This window comes from Oncorhynchus mykiss, chromosome 7 (assembly GCF_057628025.1).
Source record: "Oncorhynchus mykiss isolate SJ-2025 chromosome 7, ASM5762802v1, whole genome shotgun sequence".
NCBI classification, from domain to species: Eukaryota; Metazoa; Chordata; class Actinopteri; order Salmoniformes; family Salmonidae; genus Oncorhynchus; species Oncorhynchus mykiss.
This window is the reverse complement of record NC_143028.1, coordinates 66,920,683-66,945,577: the sequence shown is the minus strand read 5'-3', so window position 1 is coordinate 66,945,577 and position 24,895 is coordinate 66,920,683. Positions and strand designations below refer to the sequence as shown.

General features: G+C 41.1%; 1 protein-coding gene and 2 long non-coding RNA genes across 3 annotated transcripts; 2 read left to right on the top strand and 1 right to left on the bottom strand.

Annotated features, from left to right (window-relative positions):
- Positions 1–229: 229 nt before the first annotated feature.
- On the bottom strand, positions 230–5,323 carry LOC149982643 (uncharacterized). Its single transcript, XR_016497417.1, has 2 exons — positions 4,984–5,323; positions 230–2,352 (listed from the first exon to the last, which is right to left on the bottom strand). It is a non-coding gene; the product is annotated as an uncharacterized LOC149982643 (long non-coding RNA).
- LOC149982644 (uncharacterized) lies at positions 637–3,564 on the top strand. Its single transcript, XR_016497412.1, has 2 exons — positions 637–718; positions 3,022–3,564. It is a non-coding gene; the product is annotated as an uncharacterized LOC149982644 (long non-coding RNA).
- An 8-nt stretch (positions 5,324–5,331) lies between the features above and the next one.
- On the top strand, positions 5,332–24,144 carry LOC110528445 (interferon-induced protein 44). The gene is made up of 8 exons (XM_021610516.3): positions 5,332–5,962; positions 12,503–12,604; positions 12,917–12,950; positions 17,475–17,679; positions 22,659–22,808; positions 23,006–23,177; positions 23,347–23,447; positions 23,745–24,144. Exons 2-8 carry the CDS (start codon positions 12,544–12,546, stop codon positions 23,916–23,918), a joined length of 897 nt encoding a protein of 298 aa, XP_021466191.3. The 5' UTR covers positions 5,332–5,962; positions 12,503–12,543; the 3' UTR covers positions 23,919–24,144.
- Positions 24,145–24,895: the final 751 nt, after the last annotated feature.

Below are 24,895 nucleotides of genomic sequence, written 5' to 3'. Positions count from 1 at the left end.
AGCAAGTGACGTCCCCGATTGAAACGCTATTTAGCGCGCACCGCTAACTAAGCTAGCCGTTTCACATCCGTTACACAAAGACAGTAATTAATTTGCCAGAATTTTACATAATTATGACATAACATTGAAGGTTGTGCAATGTAAGAGTGTCACGTAGAGTAGGCCAGAAGGCTAAACTGGATAACCTAACCTCTATCAAAATAAAAAGATGGCGGAGCCGCAAAAGTTCTTCTGTGCAAAGGTGTTTATTTACAAGTGATTCCGGAACAAAAACAACAGTACTGCCATCAACGTCTACCTTATGGGACAGCTTAAAAACAATGCTGCCCCATCCACAGCTCAATCCAAAAAATGCCCTCTTTAGAGACTGGAGAGAGGCTCCTTTTGTAGGGCTAGCCCCTCCCCTCAGAACAATTAACCCTAATTAATTAATCAATTAACAATACAATCCTACATTTTCCATGAACTAAACATACTAAAGGATATACATTGCAACACGGTTTTAAACAATATCACAACATAACATTCACAACATTACATCACTACTGACAATATCTTTCAATATGCCCATATGCATTAATGAGCCATTTGGGACAGGCACTATAAAGCCAACCCAATTCCCTTAGCTCGGGTCCTTTTCCAGCATACCCGGAAGCTACAGAGATGGAGAGAGAGGAACAGAACAAACAAACAATGCGCTCATCCACAACATTGATAAGTATAATAATTATTGTATCTCTCAAATATGAACATTGACATGTGTGAAATGCCTGCACCAAGACAGAAGTTAATTTGTGTGTCGACCCACATTGTTAACTTATGGTATAATGGCGCAGGGAGGAGTGATGAATATGTGTGTGCGTTAAAGACCCAAATGCTGCCCGCGGCCAGTGACGGACTTCTACGTCACAAAGAGCAATATTTAGACTTAGAGATGCCACCCGTTCGATAAAATACTGAACGGTTCCGTATTTCACTGAAAGAATAAACGTTTTGTTTTCGAAATGATAGTTTCCGGATTTGACCATATTAATGACCTAAGGCTCATATTTCTGTGTGTTTATTATATTATAATTAAGTCTTATGATTTGATAGAACAGTCTGACTGAGTGGTGGTAGGCAGCAGCAGGCTCGTAAGAACTCATTCAAACAGCACTTTCCTGCGTTTGCCAGCAGCTCTTCGCAATACTTGAAGCACTGCGCTGTTTATGACTTCAAGCCTATCAACTCCCGAGATTATAGTGCCTATAAGAACATCCAATAGTCAAGGTATATGAAATACAAATGGTATAGAGAAATAGTCCTATAATTCCTATAACTGCAACCTAAAACTTCTTAACTGGGAATATTGACGACTCATGTTAAAAGGAACCACCAGCTTTCACATGTTCTCATGTTCTGAGCAAGGAACTTAAACGTTAGCTTTTTTACATGGCACATATTGCACTTTTACTTTCTTCTCTAACACTGTATTTCTGCATTATTTAAACCAAATTGAACATGTTTCATTATTTATTTGAGACTAAATAGATTTTATTCATCTATTATAAGAAGTTAAAATAAAAGTGTTCATTCAGTATTGTTGTAATTGTCATTATTACAAAAATATAAATTGGCTGATTAATCGGTATAGGCTTTTTTTGGTCCTCCAATAATCGGTATCGGCATTGAAAAATCATAATCGTGAGCTTCACAGCTATGACATGATGCTAGGAAACTACGTCTAAGAGCCAGCACAGTGAAACGAGTCCCCAAACGAAACACCACAGATCCCAAAAAAATGTATAAATTAGCATTTGTATCAAATCAAAATCAAATCAAATGTATTTATATAGCCCTTCGTACATCAGCTGATATCTCAAAGTGCTGTACAGAAACCCAGCCTAAAACCCCAAAAAGCAAGCAATGCAGGTGTAGAATCACGGTGGCTAGGAAAAACTCCTTAGAAAGGCCAAAACCTAGGAAGAAACCTAGAGAGGAACCTCTTCTGGCTGTGCCGGTTGGAGATTATAACAGAACATGGCCAAGATGTTCAAATGTTCATAAATGACCAGCATGATCAAATAATAATAATCACAGTAGTTGTCGAGGGTGCAGCAAGTCAGCACCTCAGGAGTAAATGTCAGTTGGCTTTTCATAGCCGATCTTTAAGAGTATCTCTACCACTCCTGCTGTCTCTAGAGAGTTGAAAACAGCATGTCTGGGACAGGTAGCACGTCCGGTGAACAGGTCAGGATTCCATAGCCGCAGCCAGAACAGTTGAAACTGGAGCAGCAGCATGGCCAGGTGGATTGGGACAGCAAGGAGTCATCATGCCAGGTAGTCCTGAGGCATGGTCCTAGGGCTCAGGTCCTCCGAGAGAGAGAAAGAAAGAGAGAATTAGAGAGAGCATACTTAAATTCACACAGGACACCGGATAAGACAAGAGAAGTACTCCAGATATAACAAACTGACCCTAGCCCCCTGACACATAAACTACTGCAGCACAAATACTGGAGGCTGAGATAGGAGGGGTCAGGAGACACTGTGGCCCCATCCGATGATACCCCTGGACAGGGCCAAACAGGAAGGATATAACCCCACCCACTTTGCCAAAGCACAAGAGCACCAGTTTGTACCCAACCTTCACTGGCAATACAGCAACAAAGTATGGCAAAGCAAATGAGGTCAATGTCATCACACTCCTGGAGAGCAGAGGGCATGTTGTGGAGAACAGAGGCCTGGTGGTGCACCCTGACCGTCCTTGGTTGGGAGCCAGCTCAGATGGGATCCTTGATGCAACACAGCTCCTTGAGATCAAGTAATAATTGTTGAGTCAGCCAAATGGTGACATCAAAAGCTTGTATGATGGACAGTACCTAATTCACCCCAATAGAAAAGATGGATACTACCTTAAGCTGGGTATAAATGTTTTCAAGAAAATAGATTATTAGCTGTATGATTACAAGTATTGAACATTGTATTGTGAAATCATACTAATCAGAATTTTGTTGCAATGTGCTTTCTTATTCCTTCTTTCAGACACAAGTGACCATGATGTGCCGGGGCCTACAGAGCTGCAAGCTGGTCGTCTGGACACCAAGCGAACACATAGAAGTGGACATTTCATTTGATAAAGACAACACATGTGCAACAGCTGCAGAAGTTCTACTTTTTACAGATACTACCTAGGTTGGCTGATGATTTGGCTGAAAAGAAGATACATCTCTGCCCAAAGTACCTGGAGCTCTTTAAGTAAATGGGAGTGAGCAGTAGATTGAATTGTGTATGCCCAGCATATTCAATTAGTTTGAGCATGCACTTACTTCATGAAGTACTGTTTTAATAAATATATTAAATACAAAATATACTATTATTAGATAATCAATTTATTAAGAGATATACCTACACAAACAGTGTCATGATGTCACCAGTTTATTTTTCATAGGACAAAGTACATTTTCATTAGACAGAACCAGTTAAAATAGGCAAGTTGGTACAGGCAGTTGTGTGAGCTGACAAAACAATGATTTAAAACAAATAGAGCTAACAGTAGGAATAAAATAATGTTACAAATGCTGACAATGTTTTGTAATTCATTAATAGGAATAAAGTGATGTAAATTTTTGTAATTCATAAACGATCAGTGCATGTTAGTCATGTTGATTGTGTTAGACAGTCTCTATTTGCTAGAAATAAGCTCTCCTCTCAGATTTACAAGAGCTGCACACATTTTAAGTATGTTGTCAATTTTAGGGACCAAACTAATTGGCACAGTTTGTGAGAGAATCGCTACATTTCCCACCATAAGCCTCTGAAATTAACACAACCATTCCTGATGGAGCAGTTGCAACTAGATATTTTACAGTATTACTGGCATATTAGTGACTGTAAAATTCAGTTCTTGAGTCCAGATTTTAGCCTTCTGCAAAACATATTCTGTGCAGTCAATAACACAAGTTGTGTTTGAAAAATGATCCTGAAAAACCTGTGGCATGGCAGCCTTTATTGTTCCACAAGGCAGCCATGGAATGAGATCCTTGGTGTGCTCAGCAATAACATCTATCCAGAATTTCAATGTTTTACTGACCTGACCAGATTACCTTTTGAAGTGTCTTGCTAAATCAGCAATTACAAAGTTCTGTCTAAGTTTCATTAGGGTCAACAGAATTTGGTCTACAACTGGCATTGCTGATGTGGGGGCAAAACCTTGGAAGCAAGACACAAGAGTGTTGAATTCTAGTAGTGGAATCCCTGTGTGCAGCAGACAGTCTGCATCATCTTTCACTGTAACATCTGCAATAGATAGTGACCTCTCAGGGGCTGATGCAGTTGTCATGCCACATGTGATAATAGGTCCTTTGGAGTAGGTGTGGTACTCCATTGCTGGGTCTGACCACTGTGTTTGGGTATCATGGAAGGCCTTTGAAACCTGGCTTAGAACCTGGCTCCTCAGAAACCTCTACCATACCAGACTCATCTGCAGTTGATGATTAGTTGAATAAGAATATAGATGATTAGTTCATGAAATTATTTGGTAAAGACCTGGAAAAGCAAATACACTAATTAGGGATACTTTAAAAACATTTTTAACTTTAACATTTTTAACTCCCTGTGCCTTACTTATATTGTTTATCAGACTATTCACTACTGCAAATAAGCACTCTAAACCCAGTGGGATACATAGACTAGGTTTAATATTTTCAAAACAAATATTCTGTATCTATTAGCTAGAACACCTGCCAAATACAGGGTAAATGTTGGCTGTGACAGGTAGTTTATTATTAATATTATTATAAATTAAGAATAATCATGGATTAAAGGTTACACAATATGTACCATATTTCTAATGCCAGGTAGCCTTCCACTGACTCAGTGTTTACAATTATAAAGCGTTTAATATAGATTTCGTAAGTGGCAAAAAATAATTCTGGTAGAAATTAAAGAGATTAATTTCAGACCCTAACAAACACGCGATATCAAAACTAGTCGACATAACGTTACCTATTCTTGTGACATGTATGTCAACCCTCCTGCTGAGGCGGCGTCCCATAACCCAGAGAGTGTTGTGTATGGGTTATAGTGCGTTGGCGTTTTATCAACAAAGCGAAACGAGGATTGTTGTTTTTGAGACCATTTCTTTTCACTTTGTCGTCATTTGGGAGGCAATGGAAACTACCATCTCGTGACAGGAACATTCTGATTTAGTTTTAGGTTTATGATCGAAGGACTCCAATTTCAACATCTAGCGAGTGAATGTTTTATTATTCCTTATCCCAGTTGGCTAGCTTCTAAAACCAAAAATACAGCTGGTCAACTCAGTACCGCTACTTCCGCAGGAAATGCCACCCATTATGGTTTCCCCAGTAAACTTCTGGATAAAAACATGTTTTCACTTTGTCATTATGGGGAATTGTCTGTAGAGGAGTAAAAAACAACGATTTAAACCATTTTAAATTCAAGCTGTAACACAACAAAATGTGGAATAAGTCATGGAGTATGAATTAAATATTTCCGAAGGCACTTTAGAAGCAAGTTTTGGTACCTTAATTGTGTTCTGGAATAAAATCACATTTACATGAATATTGACCACAAAGATTGCCATTTTCCCAATGACTATAATGGAGGATTCTGCTTCTTGAATACAACAGCCTGCAGCATCCAGGTCGGCCTTCAACATTATGTCCTCGATGAGATGGGACAGTCATAAAACAGAGTCATATTGAAAGTGAAAATATGGCCCCTCTATTCCTGTAATGGTACCATTTACAGGAAATTGGTATAGAAATAAGAGAGCCAGATTGCCCTCTCTACTTGATAGATTTGTAGAATTATCTAGTTATTCTATATCTAAACACTGGAAAGTGAAAATCACTGCACCAGTCAATTTCACTTTCTATTGTAGCCTATATAAGTGCAGCTGCAATCATTGTTTCACATCTATATCAGCATCTCAGTCTCAGGAGGAACTAGTACCAACAAGGTAAGTCTGTGGCATTACCAATTATTCTACTGATAAATATTGGTAGAGGACCTACTTGATATACAGTACAGTATATTCTTCCCATTTGCAATGTAAAAGGAAAAATGTAATTGCTATATTTCAGTGTTCGTAGAAGCTCCCTGTAATTTGTGCAAAAGGGGAATGTGTTACATTGTCTTCTATTGTTCTTACAGTATATAGCCTCTATATTACGGGGCAGTTTACAATATACAGATTAAGCCTATACGAAATAAGACATTATACTTTAACACACATTGAATTGTAACCTGTGAAATTGCATTCCACCCATCTTTGCTTTCACAAACACCTGACAAGCTAGTTTGGAGTGCATTTTTTGTTACTACATTACAAATGTATTGGAAACAGGTTATTAAGTCATTTCACATGCCGTGGAACATGTCAGAAATGCAAACGAAGCGTGTTACTTTTGTGTGAAATGTCCGGCAGGGAATACTGGACTAATGCTGCTTTTCAACTGTATACACCCTTATATTATACTAGGGAAATTGTGTTTCCCTAGCTAGGGCTGACAGTGAGGACATATGAAGAATAGAATCAACAACCTCTGCATAGTCAAAACAGTTGCTTTATGAGAAGGTGTTAAAGTTCACAGTTAACCATTGTTATGACAGCTGAAAAGTACCCGTGGCCTACCTTTGGTCCCAAGTAAGAGAAGGTCTGCTCGAGCCATGGCCCAGTGAGACATGGGTGCCAGCCATCGACTGCAGCCCCAAATGTTTTTGTTCCAGACCCAAACCTTTTGATCAGGGCAAGCTCTAGTCTTTGGGGGGCCCTAAGTGGGATTTGGGCCCTAAGTGGGAAATATGTTTTAATTTATTTCCTGCAATTATACACATTTTGCCATTGGGTGTAAAGACAATGTTGCTGCTTTAAACCACTTTTTTGCAGTTCTACATTTTGCAATGGGGCACAGAGAACATTGTAGCAATGTTAAAGCAAGTTTTGTGTTGTTATACACATTTTCCATTGGGCGGAGAGAAAAGTTTGCAATTTTATTACAAATTTAATGTAATTCTACTCATTTTGCCATGGGACATAGATACATTTGTTGCAGTTTTAAAGCTAATTTCAAGAAATGACTTATGCTGTGTTAATGATACTGTATCTGAGTAAGAGTGACTATAGCCAATAGCCAATTCATGCAATTCTACTAATATAGCCAATTTGTGAACTTGTACTATTCAAACTCAAGTATTCAAACTCTCAGTCGTTTTTGGTCGGGGCACCCTAGTGGCCAGAGGCCCTATGTGACTGCTTATGTTGGCTGGACCCAGCCCTGCTTTTGATGGTCGAATAATTGTTACATTGCACACTTTAGGACCAAGCAGATGACTTGGAACTTTGCACCCAGCAGTTTCTAAATCCATTATGGCATGTTACATTTGTTTTCTTCCTGTGAATTTGTCTCCAGCCTTGGAAATGTTTGGGCTATTAGCAATTATGTCCCAATTCCTGAAAGCTAAGACTCTCAGGAACATATATTCTGTTCTAAAAAAAGATGAAATACCCAATGATTGCCCGATGATCTTTCTTCTGCTTTCCGGAATGTTCCAATACCTGTATGATGCATTTCAATCACTTGAAAGCATACCTAATTCAGACTTCATTTGGCATTACCTGACTTAACTTATCCATGTCTTATTTATAAAGTCAGATTCAAAAGCTTCATCAAATAACTTTAACAGATTTGTTATAGATACGCTCAGGGTCCTAAAATAGAAAATAAAATACTGTACTGGTCCATTTTATCCCTACTTTAAAACAAATATGTGTTAATAGGGCAGTAAATATATACTGAACAAAAATATAAATGCAACATGAAGCAATTTCAAAGATTTTACTGAGTTACAGTTCAGGAAGTCAGTCAATTGAAATAAATAAATTAGGTCCTAATCTATGGACTTCACATGACTGGGCAGGGGCGCAGCCATGGGTGGGCCTGTGAGGGCCCACCCACTTGGGAGCCAAGCTGACCCACTGGGGAGCCAGGCCCAGCCAATCAGAATGAGTGTTTCCCCACAAAAACGCTTTGTTACAGAAAGAAATACTAAAATGCTCACAAATAGGGATGTAAACAAATTTGTGCACAAAATTTGACAGAAATATGCTTTTTGTGCGTCTGGAAAATTTCTGGGATCTTTTATTTCAGCTCGTGAAACATGGGACCAGCACTTTACATGTTGCGTTTATATTTTTGTTCAGCGTAATAGAAAAAATATATGTATACAGTAGAATGCACTGTACTTCGGCATGGTCTGCCACTAGTGCTGAGCAATTTATTCACATTACTTTACTTAAATAAAGTATTTCAGTTGTTGTGTACATTATATTTGTTTTATTTGATAACTTTATTATTTAATTCCAAGTCATCATCTCATCTCCAAAGAGCTGCTGCCTATGCTGTCTGACAAAATCACTATTTAAGTAGTTCTTCAAAGTAAATAAGGCATACTGCTGACTGCTGATTACCAACTGTCAATCACTTAGATCATGTATTTTCAGGTAGAGATAAATCACAAAGCAACTGCTCCCTATCCCTTTTGAGCATGCATTTTTCTGTCTCTTCTCACTCTCAGTGTCTGCCCCACACTAACCTAATGTCGCAGGCATAAAATAAACAAACTGACAGGACAAGTAGGCGCGCAATGGATTATGGTGAATGTAGTTAATTAGCACGTTTTATGTAGAATATTGGCCTGTTGGAAACTACAACTCCCTAATATGCACATTTCGGGCTTGATCTTATTTATTTCTAGAAAAATAAACAACTGCGTAAACAAGATGGTGCTGACAGAGAGGGCTGCCTCGCTTCTAGTCATTAGAAAACTTTGCAGTATTTTTTTTTTATGTATTATTTATTACATTGTTAGCCCAGACAATCTTAAGTGGTATTACATACGCCATGAGGAACTATTGGATATCAGAGCAACGTCAACTTACCAGCACTACAACCAGGAAAATGACTTTCCCAAAGTGGATCCTTTGTCCGCACCACCCAGGGCATTTGAACTGATCCCAGAGGCTGACCCAAAACAACGCCGCCGGAGAAGAAGAAGACAGAGCGGTCTTCTGGTCACACTTTGGAGGTGCGTATACCACCCACCGCTTCCGAGTATATTACTCGCTAATGTCCAGTCTAGATAACAAGATCGACGAAATTAGGGCAAGGGTTGCTTTCCAGAGAGACATAGGGATTGTAACATACTCTATTTCACGGAAACATGGCTCTCTCGGGATATGCTGTCGGAGTTGGTAAAGCCACCTGGATTCTCAGTGCGTCGCACTGACAGGAGTAAACATCTCTCCAGAAAGAAGAAGGGCGGGGGTGTATGTTTCATGTTTAATGACTCATGGTGTCATTTTAACAACATATAGGAACTCAAGTCCTTTTATTCACCTGACCTAGAATTGACCACATCCTTCAAGATGGCCACCATTGTTCCTTTACCCAAGAATACAAAGGTAACTAAACTAAATGACTATTTCATAGCACTCACTTCTGTCATCATGAAGTGCTTTGAGAGACTAGTCAAGGATCATTTCACCTCCACCTTACCTCTCACCCTAGACCCACTTCAATTTACAGGTGCATCAAAGCTGGGACCGAGAGACTGAAAAACAGCTTCTATCTCTAGGCCATCAGACTCTTAAACAGCCATCACTAGCACAGAGAGGCTGCTGCCTACAGTGGCGTACAGCAGTTCAGCCACCCGGGGGAGACTCGTCGAGGCCTGGTGACAGACGGAGTATACATCACGAGGCGATGGCTCCATCTGCTGGACGTGCCAGGTCTCGACGGGCTCTTCGCCCAGGACTAATTGAGGCTGATTGGGGAGTTGGTGAGTAATCAAGGGCTGATTGCTCACCAGCTGTACAAGCCCTATAAAGCTGCCAGAAGGGCAGCACACAGGGAAGGACTGGGAAAGTAAGGGGGCTTCCGTGTAGTTGGAGACAGTGCCTGAGCTAAGACGAGGGAGTTTGTGTGCTCAACAGGATACAACAAGACCCGGAGCCCAGAAGAGGGTATCCCAGAGAGGGTCTCATGGGGGAGACCTATCCTTTTCTTTCGAGCTAATCATACTCTGTCCGTGTCTGATCTGTGTAAATATCTTGACCCAACCCACAGTACATACAGACTTGAAATCATTGGTCACTTTAATAAATGGAACACTAGTCACTTTAATAATGCCACTTTAATAATGTTTACATCCTGCATTACTCATCTCATATGTACAGTTGAAGTCGGAAGTTTACATACAACTTAGCAAAATACATTTAAACTCAGTTTTTCACAATTCCTGACATTTAATCATAGTAAAAATTCACCGTCTTAGGTCAGTTAGGATCATCACTTTATTTTAAGAATGTGAAATATCAGAATAATAGTAGAGAGAATTATTTATTTCAGCTTTTATTTTAATAAGTTTATATAAGCCTTCCACAAGCTTCCCACAATAAGTTGGGTGAATTTTGTCCCATTCCTCCTGACAGAGCTGGTGTAACAGAGACAGGTTTGTAGGCCTCCTTGCTCGCACACGCTTTTTCAATCCTGCCCACAAATTTTCTATTGGGTTGAGATCAGGGCTTTGTGATGGCCACTCCAATACCTTGACTCTTCTGTCTTTAATAAGCCATTTTGCCACAACTTTGGAAGTATGCTTGGGGTCATTGTCCATTTGGAAGACCCATTGCGACCTAGCTTTAACTTCCTGACTAATGTATTGAGATGTTGCTTCAATATATCCACATATTTATCCTCCCTCATGAAGCCATCTATTTTGTGAAGTGCACCAGTCCCTCCTGCAGCAAAGCACCCCCACAACATGATGCTGCCACCCCCGTGCTTCACAGTTGGGAGGGTGTTCTTCGGCTTGCAAGCCTCTCCTTTTTCCTCCAAACATAACAATGGTCATTATGGCCAAACAGTTCTATTTTTGTTTCATCAGACCAGAGAACATTTCTAAAAAAGCTTTGTCCCCATGTGCAGTTGCAAACCGTAGTCTGACTTTTTTTATGGTGGTTTTGGAGCAGTGGCTTCTTCCTTGCTGAACGGCCTTTCAGTTTATGTCAATATAGGACTCGTTTTACTGTGGATATAGATACTTCTGTACCTGTTTCCTCCAGCATCTTCACAAAGTCCTTTGCTGTAGTTCTGGGATTGATTTGCACTTTTCGCACCAAAGTAAGTTCATCTCTAGGAGACAGAACGTGTCTCCTTCCTGAGCGGTATGACGGCTGCGTGGTCCCATGGTGTTTATACTTGCGTGCTGTTGTTTGTACCAATGAACGTGGTACTTTCAGGCATTTGGAAATTGCTCCCAAGGATGAACCAGACTTGTGGAGGTCTTGGATGATTACATTTTATTTTCCCATGATGCCAAGCAAAGAGGCATTGAGTTTGAAGGTAGGCCTTGAAATATATCTTCAGGTACACCTCCAATTGACTCAAATGACTGGAATTGTGATACAGTGAATTATAGGTAAAATAATCTGTCTGTAGGAAAAAGTAGATATCCTAACCGACTTGCCAAAACTATAGTTTGTTAACAAGAAATTTGTGGAGTGGTTGAAAAACTAGTTTTAATGATTCCAACCTAAGTGTATGTAAACTTCCAACTTCAACTGTATGTACTGTATTCTATACTATCTATTGCGTCTTAGCCTATGCCGCTCTGTCATTGCTCATCCACATATTTATATTTTCGTATTCCATTCCTTTACTTAGATTTGTGTGTATTAGGTATCTGTTGTGGATTGTTAGATATTACTTGCCTAGTTAAATAAACATTTAAATATCTGATAAGGTCCAATATCTGCTAGCTGGACAGTCATCTTGAAGTGCACCAGATTGATGCATTTAGCTATTGAAATTCCTTTTGTTTTCTTCCGGGGGAAACCCCAGGACCCAACTAGTAGGGTTCCCCCTCTGGCTTTGGGCAGAGCCCCCAATGTCCTCAAATCCTAGCAAAGCCCCTGGTGCCGGCCAGCATGGATGGAAAAATAAAAGTGAGCCTTTGGGCAAAACACTGGGGTAAAACCTGTACAGAAATACGCCATAGCATTTTCAATGGAGCCATTGAGCTTTTTTTTATTCCAGGACCAGGCTTGATCTTTCTGTGAAACTGCCCCTAAATGTTATGTGTGTTTTGTGAAATAAATAGAGCTCAAATTGCTGACTTATAACAATTGCTTTGCGTTTCTTGGTCAGTAGTTTCTCAATGTCTGAAGCCACCTTCTCCACCATCTCATAAGGAGAATTCTTCACTAGGCTGAACTACCATCTTTTCTCAATGTAGATCTGCAAAAATAGTTTTAAATACAGACATCATCATTTTGAGTGCAGTTATATGATAGTTCCACATGTTGTACTGATTGTATACTGATTATATTACAGTATTTCACATCATTTGCCACAGTTTCCGATCCTTGAGTTGTCAGCAACAAGGAGGTACCCAGAACATACTTAACATATATCTGTTTGTATGTCGCTCTTTGCAGACTCGGATAGCATTTTTATATTCCCCCTCTGAAAAGCAAAGATGGGCGGAGAAGTCTCTACACCATCACCATCACCACCACCACCACCACCACCATCAAAGGGTAAGAGACATATGACATATCTGTAAAATACCCTTTAAGTGAATATATCGGCTGTGAGTGCAAAATCTGTTCAAGTACAGTTCATCAGTCACAATTCCTGTCACTTGTTCTGGAAATCAGCATACTCTGTTTTAGAGCATGCATTGACAACAGTCTCAAGGCAGTACTTATCATTGACTGTAGTCTACTCTCATTTATTGTGTGTAATCAAAATCATCAGATTCTTTTGAAAATGATAATTGGGGTTATTGCAATCTAGAAAACAATAATTAAGTTAATTTAATCAAAATGTGTCCCATGTGTGTCACACAGAATTTGACAAACAATGGAGGAAAACATGTTGGAGGTAAGTATTATACTGTCTGATCAAATATTGAGGATGAAGGAGTGGAGATCCCTCACTTTTTTCAATTTGAGAATACACAGAGTTGGAAATATTATTTCTGGAAAATGAATTATAATAAATTCTAAATATTTTTTTTCTAATCACCATAAAAAAATCTATGAAAAACATTAGAATGACAAACCAAATAAATATGTATAGCAGCCTAGAGGTAGATAAATGGGCATTTCTTCCCTGTCTTCTCCCTGGTGGTGGCGAGAAGGATGAAGAATATAGGCTACAGGGGTTCCTACTTTAAAAGTTGCGTCATACTGCGGCACACCTTGAGGGCTGCTGCAGCATTCTGTGGCATGTTATCTATTTGTCAGACATTTTTTCTGTTAATGCAAGTTATTGTTAGTTTGCCCCAAACCTAACACTGTAGTCAGGACAAACAATTTTGTAGTATTTAGTGTCTAGTTGCATTAGCCGGTAATAGCATGCTTTTAGCTGTTTTTAAAAATCGAAGAGGTGATAAATACTAACACGGCTCAGGAGAAGACCCAGATGCAGACAGTTCAAAGTAACAAATGTTTATTACAAAAACAGGGGGCAGGCAAATGACAGGTTGAGGGCAGGCAGAGGTCAGTAATCCATAGCAGAGTCTGAAAGGTACAGAACGGCAGGCAGGCTCAGGGTCAGGGCAGACAGAATGGTCAAAACTGGGAAAACTAGAAAACAGGGACTAGAGTAAAACAGGAGTACGGGAAAACCGACGGTTGACTTGACGAAACAAGACGAACTGGCAACAGACAAAGAGAGAACCCAGGTATAAATACACTGGGGATAATGGGGAAGATGGGTGACACCTGTCAGTACCATAAGGGTCAGTACAAACTTTGATTGAGGAAATTATGACATAATAAAAATATATATTTTTTTAATCAATAAATAGCACTACACCACTGACTGTCAATCAAATAATCTTGAGCTGCTTGCGTGCAGCCTGCCTGTGCACAGACCACTGTCTCCTAAAAAAAGTACTTTAAAGTTTGTTAAATTACTTACCAAGACAGTTAGTAGAAAGAAAGCACACTACCCTACCATTAAAAAACAGCATAAAAATCAACACAGCAGCACATCAATCAGGAAAATGTATTGTTGTCAGGGAAATGATACAGAACATTCAGTAACACTTTACTTGACATCCAGTGCTATAACACATTATGACATGGTTATAACCATGTCACATGTCATAACAGCTTACACAATTAAGTTATAACGCCAGAAACGCTGGTGTTTGGAGGATACATTGGCACGGGTGTTGTTAGGCCCTAGACGAAGTGCAAATATATCCTCCAAACACCAGCTTTGAGGGCATTCGAGGGCATTATCACTTTTATACAACCTATTCAAATAATGACTGACATATTTTCATTAAAAACATTATTTTGATGAATTTATTCATATTATTTCATCCTTCCACAAGACTTACATTTCCCTCACTAACTTAAAACATCAGCTATCTGAGTAGCTAACCGATCGCCGCAGCTGTACATAGTCCATCTGTAAATAGCCCACCCAATCTACATACCTCATCCCCTTATTGTTTTTATTTACTTTGCTGCTCTTTCGCACACCAGTATCACTACTTACACACCATCATCTGCTCATCATCATCATCTGCTCATCTATCACTCCAGTGTTAATCTGCTAAATTGTAATTACTTTGCTACTATGGCCTATTTATTGCCTTACCACCTCATGCCATTTGCACACACTGTATATAGACTGTCTTATTTCTATTGTGTTATTGACTCTATGCTTGTTTATTCTATGTGTAACTCTGTGTTGTTCTTTCTGTCACACTGCTTTGCTTTATCTTGGCCAGGTCGCAGTCGTAAATGAGAACTTGTTCTCAACTATCGTACCTGGTTAAATAAAGGTGAAATAAAAATGTAATTAAATAAAAATAGTCCCGACACAAATCTAGGGTTGCTACCCAAGCTGGCTGGTTGTTTGTTCTATCGGTTCGGTTGCTAGAGACTCGACTCAGTCATTCAGTATTTTTGTTCTGTATCTATGGATGCGACCCAGTCATTCGTTCTAAATGTTCCATTGCCATCCTGGCATTTGCCTTTGTTTAAGCTGTTTTCTAGTGACATTTATTTGAAAACATCCATAACAATGAGCTAATGAGGCGCGATTTCGCCTGGCATAGAAAATGTGCTCACTCTTCAGGACACTTGTTCAGAGGAGCTAGCCAACAACACAGCTAACACAATTATGCTGATTCATGATTTCAACTGGCTGAGAAAAGCTGCCTGCCTGTCTGTCTCATACCAACACGTTCATTACTATGAGACATCTGGAGATCAAATTTTTATATTAAAACAATGTTGCAAATGTCGGAGAGACAGACAGCAAGGTTTATACAAATCTCCTCTGTATAAACTAAATGTTAGTCTAGATGTCTAGATGCTTGTTATAGTGGAGATCAAGTTTATAAATTGTGCAGTCAGGTGGAACAGAGTAAATAAGCATTTTAACGTCATAGATTTACCCGGTGGTAACTTGAGGAATAGACACCGGCTGGAATGCAGTTTTAACCAATCAGCATTCAGGATTAGACCCACTCGTTGTATAACTCATATATTTACACCTGTTGTGACATATATTCTGATATTTTATTAAGGCTGGTTATAACACCTAATAAGATTGTCAAAGCCCATATTTATTCAAATTAGATGTTTTCCCTACCAAGAAGTTTACTTGTTTTTCTTAAATAATTTGTTGTTGTAATGAATTCTTTACAGCCATGTTTGCATCATATTTTACATCACTTGAGGAAAATACACTTTGACACTGTCAAGAAGCATTATGACCATCATAATCACATAAGCCAGATATACAGTACGTGATAGGCCTATGCCCTTATGTCAATCATCAGTCAAAAAGAGGGTTCTTGTCCTGCTCCTGAAATCTGCTCATTCATTCATTCCAGTCATTAGCAACAGAGCATTGGGGTAGGTGCTTCTCTGATATCAATGTGTGCGCAATTACAATGATAATTTAAAATGGTCAATACATTTTTTTGTTGAAGTTAAATAACTATATACTGTTGACACAGACTATGGTGTAATGGAATGTTTTGCCTTGTCTGGTAGGTTTTGTGGGTTTTGACACTCTTGTGTAGGTGTCATAACCAGCCATAAAACGCAATATATGTCACAACAGGTCTAAATATATGGGTTATGACAGAGTTATGACCATATTATAACAGGTTATGGCACATTATGTCAGATGTTATGACATATTATGACATGGTTATGACCGTGCCATAATATATTATTACGTTGGGTGTCAAGTAAAGTGTTAATGAACATTCTATGCCGCCGCAGAATTCTACTATCTGAAAAGGTACAGATGCTTCTGATGCGGACTTTGTTTAATTGTCAGAAAAATGATCAATTGTCGCTATCGTCATGTTACTGTTCTATGTCTGTAAAGGGTCGCGGTAGATATAACTTCATTGCCCGGCCCTAGTGGTCATACATACGCAGCAGGACCATTATTCTGTATGTGAGTTGACATGAAATTTTCTGATATTTTCTTATCATTTTAATGGAAAACCAATTTAAAAAAATGTTAAGTAAAATTGTCACAGGACAGACAATTCAAAACAAACTTCTGTCACGCCTTGACCATAGAGAGCCATTGTTTCTATATGGTGTAGTAGGTCAGGGCGTGACTAGGGGGTGTTCTAGCTTAATATTTCTATGTTGGTGTTTTGTATGGTTCCCAATTAGAGGCAGCTGGTAATCGCTGCCTCTAATTGGGGATCATATTTAGGTAGCCAGTTTTCCCACCTGTGTTTGTGGGATATTGTTTTGTGTGTGTGCTAGTTGCACCACTTATGTTACTTTTCATTTTTGGTTTATTGTTTTGCCTAGAAGTTTTGCTTTATTAAAAGAGTGGAACTCAACACACGCTGCGCCTTGGTCCTTATTACAAACGTGACAATTTTTGGGGGATACATTTCTGTTTTACCATGTATGAATATGTAATTCAATGTGTTTCTATGGTCTAATAGCAGTATGGCCAAATTCAATGATTCATCAAATACTTTTTAAATATATTTCTTGGATACTTACAGGGATCCTAAAATAAATAGCTAAATTATTATTGTTATGACCATCTTAAAACAATTCCATATGTTAGCTTAGTAGAAAACTAGCCGTGGGCCCTTCCAAACCTCTCTGCCAAGAATTTTCAGTTTTTCCCCTCCCCACTCGGACCATTTCCAGACAATCCTAGCAAAATTATTGCTTGAGAAATTGCTCTTTACTAAGAAGCTATTTGATTATTGAAGTCAGGTGTGTGCCAGCTAGAGCTGGACCAAAGTGTGTCACCAAAAGTGTGTCACCAATGAGGTCCCCGAGGACTGGAGTTGCCATCCCTGTTGTAGCATATGATATAGGTTGTAACCCATACTGTATGTCTTCCATGAGATGTGCTACAGAAGTAACACTTTATTTTATCTGACAGTAAACTAGAGAGAGATGCCATGGTGGCTGCACTGAGGAACTTTGAACTGAGTGATCCTGATGTGGGTCAGCTGAGATGCCTGCTACATGGACCAGTCGGTGCAGGGAAGTCCAGCTTCATCAACTCAGTCAACAACGTTTTCCAAGGACGATCAACACATAATGCCCTGGTAGCTGCTGCCTGTGGCACAACTTTCACCATGAAAGTAAGTTGGTTTGCCTAATAAATGTAACTACACCATTCAGGGATGGGATATGGCTTCCTAATATACCTTGGTACACTAAGACATTTCACGAGCCACATACAGGCAGAACAGAGACATGAAGAGAGACTTGTAGAAACAAAGAGTGGTCATCTGCACACTTTCAAGAACTGCAATGCTGCTGCTTTTTTCACGCTCAACAGTTTACCGTGTGTTTCAAGAATGGTCCACCACCCAAAGGACATCTAGCCAACTTGACACAACTGTGGGAAGCATCCCTATGGAATGCTTTTGACACCTTGTAGAGTCCATGCCCCAAAGAATTGAGACTTTTCTGAGGAAAAGGGGGGGGGGGGGGGTATTGGAGGGGGGTGATGCTGATCAGCTGATGCTGATGCATCAGACTGTATACCATGGGTATGACAACATTTATTTTTACTGCTCTAAATGCATTGGTAACCAGTTTATAATAGCAATAAAGCACCTCAGGGCTTGTGATATATGGGCAAATCAAATCCAACTCCACATACACCTGTTAGCAGATGTTTTCACTTGTATAGCGAAATGCTTGTGCTTCTAGTTCCAACAGTGCAGCAAACTCTAACAAGTAATATCTGTCATGCCCTGACCATAGAGAGCCCTTGTTTCTCTATGGTGTAGTAGGTCAGGGTGTGAATAGGGGGTGTTCTAGTTTAAATTTTCTATGTTGGTGTTTTGTATGGTTCCCAATTAGAGGCAGCTGGTAATCGTCTTCTCTAATTGGGGATCATATTTAAGTAACTATTTTTCCCACCTGTGTTTGTGGGATATTGTTTTGTGTTTGTGCATGTGCACCACGTAGTCACATTTCGTTGTTCGTTTTTTGATTTATTGTTTTGCTTTAGTTTAACTTTGAAATAAATATGTGGAACTCAACACACGCTGCGCCTTGGTCCGTCTCTCCACATGTTCGTGACAGAATATCCCACCAACACTGGACTAAGCAGTGTGTAACGGAGATAAAGGAGTTTTGGACCTGGGAGGAGATCATGGGAGGTTGTGAGACCCTTCTTTGGAAGGAGACACCAAGGAAGGTGGAAGGACAGCGATGACGCCGGGGACCGCGGCCACAGAAACCCCAAGTTTCTTTGGGGGGGGGGGGCACGAGGGGTGGTCGGCGGAGTGTGGAAGAGTGGGAAATCAGTCCGTTGCCATCTGTGCCAGCTCTTCGTACTCACCCTGAAGAGCCAGAGACCACCCGGGTGGCGATGGATATGTTGGGAGAGAGAGAAATGAGAGAGATGTTAGTTAGGTGTGTTCGACCGGCATCCGACCCTAGTCACGCCCTGACCTACTACACCATAGAGAAACAAGGGCTCTCTATGGTCAGGGCGTGACAGTACCCCCCTCCAAAGGTGTGGACTTCGAACGCAAAACCTGAAACCAAATGGGGAGAGTAGGGGGGGATTAGTGTTGGTGGCGGCTCCGGTGTAGGTCGTAGCCCCCGCCCAGATCCCGGATCCCGCCATCGCGCCGGGATGAACGCCGTGCCTGGACTGGGCATCGGCACAAAGGAGGACTCCAGCCATGGAGCTGGGTTGGACACCGTACCTGGACTGGGCACCGGCGCAGAGGAAGGCTCTGGCTTTGGAGCTGGACAGGACACCGGCGCAGAGGAGGGCTCTTGACATGGAGCAGGCTGGACCCCTTGCCTGGACTGGGCACCGGCGCAGAGGAAGGCTCCTGCCAGGGAGGGGGACTGGACGCCTTGCCTGGAAGCTCGGGACCGTTGACTGCCGCTGGAGGTTCCGGACCGTTGACCGTCGCTGGAGGTTTCGGACCGTGAACTGTCGCCGGAGGTTCTGGACTGTGAACTGTCGCCAGAAGCTCTGGACTGGGAACCGTCGCTGGAAGCTCTGGACTGGGAACCGTCGCCGGAAGCTCTGGACAGTGAACCGTCGCTGGAAGCTCTGGACTGGGAATGCGCACTGGAGGCCTAGTGCGTGGAGCCGGTACAGGTGGCACCGGACTGATGACACGCATTTCAGGGCGAGTGCGGGAATGAGGCACAGGACGTACCGGACTGGGAGGTGTACTGGAGTCCAGTTCACCAGACTGCTAACCAGATCCTCTGGTCGAATGTAGAGCAGAACAGACTTGCACAACATCTCTCTCATCTCGCTCTCTCCCAACTTCTCCATTGCCTCCCTGACGTTCTCTGGCTCTTCCCTCCCTGACGGTCTCTGGCTCTCCCAGCTCCATGTGCCCCCCCCAAAAAATTAATCTTGGGTTTTTTTGGGCAGCGGACTGACGACACGCTCCTCATGCTCGGCATTCAACACCATAGTACCCTCCAAGCTCGTCATCAAGCTCGAGACCCTGGGTCTCGACCCCGCCCTGTGCAACTGGGTACTGGACTTCCTGACGGGCCGCCCCCAGGTGGTGAGGGTAGGCAACAACATCTCCTCCCCGCTGATCCTCAACACTGGGGCCCCACAAGGGTGCGTTCTGAGCCCTCTCCTGTACTCCCTGTTCACCCACGACTGCGTGGCCACGCACGCCTCCAACTCAATCATCAAGTTTGCGGACGACACAACAGTGGTAGGCTTGATTACCAACAACGACGAGACGGCCTACAGGGAGGAGGTGAGGGCCCTCGGAGTGTGGTGTCAGGAAAATAACCTCACACTCAACGTCAACAAAACTAAGGAGATGATTGTGGACTTCAGGAAACAGCAGAGGGAACACCCCCCTATCCACATCGATGGAACAGTAGTGGAGAGGGTAGCAAGTTTTAAGTTCCTCGGCATACACATCACAGACAAACTGAATTGGTCCACTCACACAGACAGCATTGTGAAGAAGGCGCAGCAGCGCCTCTTCAACCTCAGGAGGCTGAAGAAATTCGGCTTGTCACCAAAAGCACTCACAAACTTCTACAGATGCACAATCGAGAGCATCCTGGCGGGCTGTATCACCGCCTGGTACGGCAACTGCTCCGCCCTCAACCGTAAGGCTCTCCAGAGGGTGGTGAGGTCTGCACAACGCATCACCGGGGGCAAACTACCTGCCCTCCAGGACACCTACACCACCCGATGTCACAGGAAGGCCATAAAGATCATCAAGGACATCAACCACCCGAGCCACTGCCTGTTCACCCCGTTATCATCCAGAAGGCGAGGTCAGTACAGGTGCATCAAAGCTGGGACCGAGAGACTGAAAAACAGCTTCTATCTCAAGGCCATCAGACTGTTAAACAGCCACCACTAACATTGAGTGGCTGCTGCCAACACACTGACACTGACTCAACTCCAGCCACTTTAATAATGGGAACTGATGGGAAATGATGTAAATATATCACTAGCCACTTTAAACAATGCTACCTTATATAATGTTACTTACCCTACATTATTCATCTCATATGCATACGTATATACTGTACTCTATATCATCGACTGTATCCTTATGTAATACATGTATCACTAGCCACTTTAACTATGCCACTTTGTTTACCTACTCATCTCATATGTATATACTGTACTCGATACCATCTACTGTATCTTGCCTATGCTGCTCTGTACCATCACTCATTCATATATCCTTATGTACATATTCTTTATCCCCTTACACTGTGTACAAGACAGTAGTTTTGGAATTGTTAGTTAGATTACTTGTTGGTTATTACTGCATTGTCGGAACTAGAAGCACAAGCATTTCGCTACACTCGCATTAACATCTGCTAACCATGTGTATGTGACAAATAAAATTTGATTTGATTTGATTTGATTTGATTTCATGGCGAGTGCGAGGAACCGGCACAAGACATATCGGGCTGGGGAGGCGCACTGGAGATCTGGTGCGTGGAGTGATGACCCGCTCATTCACTCTCCGCTGCTCGACTGGCCACCCCTTATTTATTTCAAAGTGAAACTTTCCACGATATGGCTGGTTTTCCTTTTGTAGTCCCGTGATTGTCTGTAGACCCTGCCACATACGTCTTGTGTCTGAGCCGTTGAATTGCAACTCCACTTTGTTTTACTGACTTTTTGCCTTATTGCCTTTTGGAGGGAATGACTACTCTTTTTCTATTCTTCCATATTCCCAGTCACCTTGCCATGTTTTATATGTGGTGGTTCACGCTTTCAGTTTTGCGCAAATGCTGCCATCTATCCACGGTTTCTGGCTAGGGTAGGTTTTAATAGTCACAGTGGGTACAACCTCTCCTATACACTTCCTAATAAACTCAGTTACCATTTCAGTGAATTCGTCAAAACTATTCTCGGAAGCTACCCGGAACATATCACAGTCCGCATGATCAAAACAATCTTGAAGCGTGGATTCCGATTGGTCAGACCAGCGTTGAATAGGCCTTAGCATGGGTACTTCCTGTTTGAGTTTCTGCCTAAAGGGAGAAGCTAAATGGAGTCGTGGTCAGATTTGCTGAAAGGAGGACAGGGAGGGTCTCGTAGGCATCACAGAAGTTAGAGTAACAGTGGTCTAGTGTTTAAGCAGCGAGCGTACTACAGTCAATATGCTGATAGAATTTAGGTAGCCTTTTCCTAAAATTTGCTTTGTTAAAATCCCCAGCTACAATAAATGCAGCCTCGGGATATGTGGTTTCCAGTTTGCATAATGTCCAGTGAAGTTCCTACCACATGTTGCGTCATGCCAAAGAACAGCCCCCTAACCATGATATATTGGCCATATACTAACATCCCCTCAGGCCTTATTTCTTAATTCTACTATTACGTTACATACTTTCAGTTGAGTAAACCGAAACATTAGTCTTGCACGTTTACTTTGTGCACCTTTTTGCACTTTGCACATTTTGGGGTATTGTGTCCCAAATAAATTATATATTTGTGCAGTTATTATGTTTCCGAGTTCTATAATCTATAATTTGTAGATAATTATTTATCTAGAATTCTAGAATTCTATATCTATAATTATCTTCGAATATAAAAATTAAAATAATGTTATTAAAATAAAATGTTTCTTTTTAGTATAAGACACACTACATTCAAGGCCGTAGAGGAGAAAAACGTCTGCCCTTTGCATTCAATGATGTCATGGGTCTGGAGACACATAAAAATGGGTTGCACCCTGATGACATCATCAATGCTCTGAAGGGCCATCTACCTGAGGGCTATGAGGTAATTCAGAAGTCATAAACACACACCAGCACGCACACACACGCGCGCACACACACACACACACACACACACACACACACACACACACACACACGCACACGCACACGCACACGCACACACACACTAGCCAAAGATTAAAATGAATTAGATGTAAACAAAGTAGTATCATCTGACAATTTTTATATTTTCTTTGACAGTTCAATCCTTTACACCCACTATCGGACCAAAAAGCAGAATACATTCAGAATCCCAGTTTAAGTGACAAAACTCACTGTCTGGTCAGTATTGTGACAGCAGACACAATCTCTCGCATGGATAAGGATGTCATAGACAAGATGAAACACATCAGGGCAGAAGCCAGTAAACTGCGTAAGTAAGCTCATCAAACCCTTTTGTTTTTTAGCGTTTCTAATCTAATCTCAATTGTAACTAACTGTGGTTGGGTATTCAGCTGTAGTAGTTTTTGACTTTTTAATATTACATGACAGTATTACTTAAGTTAGTCCTTCTATTAATTAATTATACATTTCTACGGCAGAAATCCCTCAAGTTGTTGTCATGACCATGCCAGACAAGGCTTGTGAGCTGGTGAACAGGGATGTGAAGAGAATCTACTACAGCAAGGCAATCAAAGATAAGGTAAATCACCGCAGAGCTAATGAAATTTCACAATGGCCACGTTCCAGGCTGACTACATTGCCAAATCTCACAACGCCCAGATACGATTTTATATATCAGCTGATCACATCATATGATAAAGCTGTACCTTTGATGCCCATAGGTACAGTTGATGACATGGCACGCAATTGGTTGATGTAATGCAACATCTGCAATATAGTCAACCTGGAAAGCGAAATCTTGGTTGTGCTGACCTGATCCAAAGATCATCCCTCATGCTAAATTTAACCAGCCCTTTTTGTCTTCATCGTTTCTCAGATGCAGATCTGCAGTAATGAGCTGGGCGTTCCAATGAACTGCATCCTGCCTGTGAAGAACTACCATGAGGAGGGGATGCTGGATGACGACATGGACATTCTGATCCTGAACGCCATGACTCAGATTATGAACTTCGCCAACGACTACATCTGGGACCTCCAACAACATGCATGAGTGTCACACGCTAGGAGATTAGAGAGCCATGCAGTACATAGCCTAGATTTGATTTCAGAGTAATTCAAGGTTAATGTAGTCTTTTTCCCCCATAGGAAATAGGAAATTTGTTTTCGAGGCAGGATAAAGTAACATTGGAGGGAAAGTTGTCCTTCACATTTTTTCATATTGTGGTTGTATCATTTAACTTAATATAAAAGCCTAAATATACTGTTTAAAGCTACAATATGCACCTGCGTGACAAAAACCTTGAAAGAATGTGCATGCATTGGATATGCATTATACTACTTTAAACTATACATGTAACACCCAACAGTGTACACTTGCATTAGATGAGCTAATATCCTTGCTATATTGCAAAAACATGATGCAGATAACTCACATTGATTTTATATCGATCATTGTAATCTTCAATATTTGATGTGATGTTATAGTTGTGTTTTTTATGCTTTTCCCTGGTAAAAAGATATATATAGGATTTCAATACAAATTCAATTTAGAATCCAATAGAAAATCCTAGAAGATTTTGGAACCTATCCTAAAGGATTCCAATAGGACTGGTTCCAAAATCTGATGGGATTTTTCAATTGGATTCTTGTATTGGATTCCTATAGGATCCTATAAGATAAAATCCTATAGGATAGAATCAAATCATATAGTATTTGTCACATGCTTCGTAAACAACAGATGTAGACTAACAGTGAAATGCTTACTTACGGGCGCTTCCCAACAATGCAGAGACAAAAAAAAAAAGAGAAATAATAGAAAAATAACACGAGAAGTAAATACACAATGAGCAATGGGGCGGCAGGGTAGCCTAGTGGTTAGAGCGTTGGACTAGTAACTGGAAGGTTGCAAGTTCAAACCCCCGAGCTGACAAGGTACAAATCTGTCGTTCTGCCCCTGAACAGGCAGTTAACCCACTGTTCCTAGGCCGTCATTGAAAATAAGAATTTGTTCTTAACTGACTTGCCTAG